Here is a 5,536-nt window from a genome sequence, read left to right on the forward strand (position 1 = left end):
TGAGAAAACAAGACTTTTCCACTGATGGGAGGGGCTTCCTACTCTGGAAAGTGCAGAACCACTATTTCTTACCTGCCCCGAGCAAAGGGCCTCGTCTGGGGAAGCAGCCCAAGGAACTTTCATCTGCTGATGAGTCCCAAGTCTCCTCTGTGTCAGGGTAATCTGAAGCAGGAAAGAGGCCTAAGGTTAACTGTAAATAAAAAGTACCTCGAAGTCTCTAGGAAAAGCCACTGACTACAAACCTGCACCAGCACATGGTACACAAAGGGCACAGAGGGCACACAGTAGGCAAACAGAGCAGTGACTGGAGCTCCAGTACTGATAATGACCATAGCAGCACTCAATGTAACCACAAAATCTGTCAGTGTCCACTCCCACAAGGACTTGAATTGCCACTGAGCTTGTTAAAGAGCCATAAACTGGTTAAAACAGCAAAGCCACTGCAAGTTTTGTCCAAGTGGAAACACTACCACGGACAGTGAGAAGACAATGTACAGAAAGACAGGAGCATAAGAAGGAAAGCCTGCTGGTCTGGGTGCATTTGTGCAGGCAGGGGTTTTAAAAAATACCCAATGGTGAAAACTCAGTTATGCAAATAACCTGTAAATGGTTGGTGCAGCAGCAGTCATTACCGGGAAAATGAGGACCATGCAGTAACAAAAGGTATAAAACAGTATGGAAACAAAGTGGCGTTTGACTACTAGCATGCTGGGTTACTAGACCATGCCCCTGAATGCCCCAGTGAAACCCTGGACTGTCTGATCAACAGGACATGGGAGCAAGACTTGCTGGCAAGTTGACTGGTGTATTTCTATGTAGGGGAGCATGCCAACTGCTGAATAAACCTACACAAGAGAAGAGAAAACTCCTGCCTCTGGACCATTCACTCTCTCAACAACCCACTGGTTCCCAATCCCAGATTTCAGAATAACACAAGGAAGATAACGGATCTTCCCACTGGGTGCTGCTGTCACACTGGAACTGCCTGGGGCCAGAGATCGAGACCCCGTCACCCCACAGACTTACACAGAGAGACCCCAGCCCCGCACTCTAGAGGCTGAACAGCCAGGCAGCGCCAGCATCTGGGCGCCGGAGTACCTCTGCCCAGGCTCCTGGCATGTTACCTGGCTCCTCATAGGGTGGGGGCTCCTCTTTGGGGACACAAGGCAGTTCCTCCTGGGGTCCCCATCCTGCCTCCTCCAGTGGCATATGCCCATGATGAGGTTGTGACTGCCCCAGCCGAGAGCAGAGAGGTTCCCTCAAGGTCCCAGGTCCCTCCATGTCCACAGCCATGTACTCGACCTGCCTGTGCACCGTGACCTGGGGACAAGACAACCATGTCACTGGGAGCTGGGAGGAAGCATCCCCAGACACGCATACAGACGGAAGCAGCACTGATAACCAGGGTGAAACGCTCTTACAGCCAAAACCCCTCAGCCTGGGACACCCTATGCTCCTACTCCCAATTTGGTATCGCTGGGGGCAGGATGTCCACAACTGCTCCAGCATCTGCTCCCTGATGTGGCACTGGGCTCCAGTCAGCACTGGTAGAGCTCTTGCAAGTGGCTGCAAACCTCCTGTAGCCCCTCAGCCACCTGGAAACAGACACCCCAGGCCAGAGGGACTGACCCCAGGGCTACATTGTACAACACAGCCTCAGCACAGAGACATTCACCTGCCAGCGCTGGATGGGCTCCTCCAGTGGCTCCTCCTTGACCTGTTGTGGTGTCACACATCTCAGGGATGCTCTGCCTGTCCCAGCCTGAACAGCACAAGAGGCTTTCCCTTCACTCTCAGTTTCCACCTCTGGCTCAGGGCCAGCTGGGTCCTGCTCCTCCTCCTTGACCAGAACCTGGGGCAGCGCTGGGAAGGGGAAGCCCATGGCTGGCGCCAGCTCAGCAGCCATCTTCTCTGCCTCACCCCAACTTGGACCTGCGATCTTGCTCTTCCACTCCTCCCACACAGGGTCTTTCAGCAGTGTCCTGGCTCCTGGATGCCCGAGGGACAGAAACAACAGGATTTGTCACGTGATGGGGGAGCCAGGATCACAACACACCACTGCAGATCCACAGCACCCCCTCACCCACACCATGGGCCACATGAGTGTCCTGCCCTGCCCTGACACAGGGAACAGGGTTGGGACAGATCCCGGAGCACCCCTCCAAGGCCCCACAGCCCTCGCACAATCCCAGGTGACAGTGCTCTTCACTCCAGACCCACAGGGCCCCTCACTCCCCACCTACAGCCCACAGCCTTCTCAAACCCTGCTGGTTCCCTTCATTCCTGACCCACAGCCACTGCACCCCCCAATCCTGCGGGTGCACCACACTCTCAGTCTGCTCTACAGCCCTCCAGATGCTCCTCCCACCAGGCCTGGGGGAGGAAGAACAGAAGGAACTGGCTGGACTTAGATGCAGCATCATTTGCTGCCTACAGCTCTGCCTGCTGCCCTGCCACCAAGCCTGGCTACAGCTCTCCAGAGGGGGAAAATTGCAGGAAGAGGCAGCTCCAGGGCAGGGACAGCAACAGCAACAGCAGCCAAGCCAGGGCAGAGCTTGGCTGGACCAGCACTGTTGTTCCTGGCCCAGGCGCTGCCAAGAAGCCTTTGAGCACCCTCATACCCTGGTTATCTTTGTGGCAGCCTCTGAGCTGCCCCAGACCCTGGTAATATTTGTGGTCTCCATTGGTCCAAAGTCCTGCACTTAACACAGAGCCATCCCACGCGCCAGTACAGGCGGGGGACCAACTGGCTAAGCAGCAGCTCTGCAGAAAAGGAGCTGGGGGTTAGGGCTGTGTGAAGCTTTGGGTGGCGATTCCATTCAGAGGAGATTAGGCCCAATTTGGTGGCCAAATCTCTGAATCCGAATCAAATCAGGGGACTGATTTAAAGGTCCAAATCGATTCAAAGCTCTCCGAATCTTCCGAAAAGATATGGAGAGTTTTGATAATTTGGGCAGTCCCCGGTGGTTGCAGCAGGGAGCTACGGCTGACTCAGAGCTGGCAAGTACTAGGGGCAGGGGAGGGGAGGGCTGGGGGAGGGAAGCTGCTGCTGGGTGGGGGGGGAAATCCCCGCTGCCCCACCTTGCATGAGGGGCTCTGCACAAACCCCCTGATCCCCCCCTGCTTCCCCCAAGTGCTGGGAGCTGGGGCAGGCATGGCAGCCATTGCTGGGCTGGGAGAGTGGGCGGGGGATGGGCCTGGCTAGGCTGATTGGGAGATTTGGCAGCAGCCAAATCTCCAAATCAGATTCAGCCGAATTGAATCGGGACAGTGATTCCCGAATCACTGTATCAAATCACTGTCCTCCGAATCAGCTGAATCCAAAACAAATACTAACAGCTTCGCACAGGACTACTGGGGGTGACAACAGACAAACAGCTGAATAGGAGCAACCAGCGCGCCCTTGTTGTGAAGAAGGCTAATGGCATCTTGGGCTGCCTCAGCAGGAGCGCTGCCAGCAGATCACGGAAGTGATTCTTCCCCTCCGTTTAGTGCTGGTGAGGCCACATCTGGAGTCCTGCATCCAGTTGTGGGCCCCCTGCTACAGAAAAGATGTGGACAAGTTGGAGAGAGTCCAGAGAAGGGCAATGAAAATGGCTCAGGCGCCGGGGGACAGAGCTTGTGAGGAGAGGCTGGGGGAACTGGGCTGACTTAGTTTAGATAAGGGAAGAAGCAGCCTTCAAGTATCTGAAGGTGGGGGGTTCGAATGAGGGTGGAGCTGGGCTGTTCTCAGCTTCATAGTTTGTAGGGTCAGAAGGGACCTGAGCATCTAGATCATCAAGTCCGACCCCCTGTCATGGCAAGAAACAGCGCTGGGGTCAAACGACCCCGGCAAGGTGTTCATCCAGCCTCCTCTTAAAGACCCCCAGGGTAGGAGCCAGCATCACTTCTCTTGGAAGTTGGTTCCAGATCCTAGCCGCCCTGACAGTGCAGTAGCGCCTCCTGACGTCTAGTCTGAATCTACCCTCTGCCAGGTTGTGAGCGTTATTTGTCACTCCTGGGAGCGCTCGGGGGAACAGGGACTCCCCCAGTGCCTGCTGGTCCCCTCTGACTAGTTTGTAAACGGCCACTAGATCCCCCTCAGCCTTCTTTTGTGGAGGCTGAACAGGTTCAGGTCCCGTAGCCTCTCCTCGTAGGGCCTGCCCTGCTGCCCCCAGATCATGCGGGTGGCCCTCCTCTGGACCCTCTCCATAATGGCCACATCCCTCCTAAGTGCGGCGCCCAGGACTGGACACAGGGCTCCAGCTGCGGCCTGACTAGTGTCTCATGGAGGGGGAGGATCACCTCCTTGGACCTGCTTGAGATGCATCTGTGGATACATGACAAGGTGCGGTTGGCCTTCCTGACCGCGTCCCCACACTGTCGGCCCATGTTCATTTTGGCATCAAGAATGACTCCAAGATCCTTTTCTGCCTCTGCACTGACAAGAACGGAGTTCCCTAAGGCTGTAGGTGTGCTGCTGGTTGTTCCTCCCCAGGTGCAGCACCTTGCACTTGTTAGTGTTGAAACCCATCCTGTTCTCAGCCGTCCACCCCTGTAGCCTGTCTAGGTCCGATTGCAGCCTATTCCTCCCTTCTAGCGTGCCCACTTCCCCCCACATCTTAGTGTCGTCTGCGAACTTGAATAGGGTGCTTTTTACCCCTTCGTCCAAGTCGCTGATGAAGATGTTGAACAGTGCAGGCCCGAGGACCGAGCCCTGCGGGACCCCACTGCCCACATCCCTCCAGGTCGAAAATGACCCGTCCACCACCACCCTCTGGGTGCGGCCCTCCAGCCAGTTAGTGACCCATCTGACTGTGTAGGTGTCGACACCACTGTCCCCTAGTTGAGAATGAGAACGGGGTGAGAGACAGTGTCGAAGGCCTTCCTGAAGTCCAGAAAGACTACGTCCACTGAGACCCCTGTGTCTAACGACTTAGTGGTGGCAGATGACTGAAAAAGGAGCAACGGGCTCAAGTTGCAGCAAGGCAAGTTTAGGTGAGATATTAGGAAAAACTTTCCGACTAGGATGGTAGTAAAACACTGGAGCAAGATACCCAGCGAGGTGGTGGAAGCTCCATGCTGGGAGGTTATAAGACCCGGCGGGACAAAGCCCTGGCTGGGGTGAGCTAGTTGGGGCTGGTCCTGCTTTGGGCAGGGGGTCGGACTAGATGCCACCTCCTGAGGGCCCTCCGACCCGCACGGTCCACGCTCTCTGCAGGGGAAGGGGCCGTGCAGCTGATCAGCGCCGATTCTGCTGTTCTCTGATGAAAAGAAAAGTCCCCAATTGTCAGGTTAAGTAACCCAGACCCACATTTTTCAGTGATTAAAATGAGACACCACTAATACACAGATAGACATACATACATACATAGATATCTACCTCTCTCTCTACACACACACACACATACCTATATCCATATCTATAGCGATGTTTCGTTTTAATCACAGAAAAAGCCATGAATTTTGATTTATTTTAACCTGAAAACCGGGGGTGTCTTTTTCGCGGCGGAAAGCCAGGACCCCGGCGCCGTGCATTGTCTGTGGGCTGATCTCG

The 5,536-nt window shown here is 55.2% G+C and overlaps 1 protein-coding gene across 2 annotated transcripts in view; it reads right to left on the reverse strand.

Moving 5' to 3' along the window:
- Positions 1-5,536, reverse strand: part of LOC112548745 — a 22,815-nt gene that overhangs the window by 17,029 nt on the left and 250 nt on the right. For both annotated transcript variants that reach the window (XM_025195353.1, XM_025195352.1), the window contains exons 2-5: positions 5,158-5,162; positions 1,676-1,989; positions 1,125-1,320; positions 73-162 (exon numbers count right to left, since the gene is read on the reverse strand). In XM_025195353.1, the coding sequence (XP_025051138.1) occupies positions 73-162; positions 1,125-1,320; positions 1,676-1,906 (517 nt within the window). In that variant the 5' untranslated portion in view covers positions 1,907-1,989; positions 5,158-5,162. The remainder of the gene's footprint in view (positions 1-72; positions 163-1,124; positions 1,321-1,675; positions 1,990-5,157; positions 5,163-5,536) is intronic.

The sequence above is a fragment of the Alligator sinensis genome, unplaced genomic scaffold (genome assembly GCF_000455745.1).
Source record: "Alligator sinensis unplaced genomic scaffold, ASM45574v1 scaffold719_1, whole genome shotgun sequence".
Classification (NCBI taxonomy): domain Eukaryota; kingdom Metazoa; phylum Chordata; order Crocodylia; family Alligatoridae; genus Alligator; species Alligator sinensis.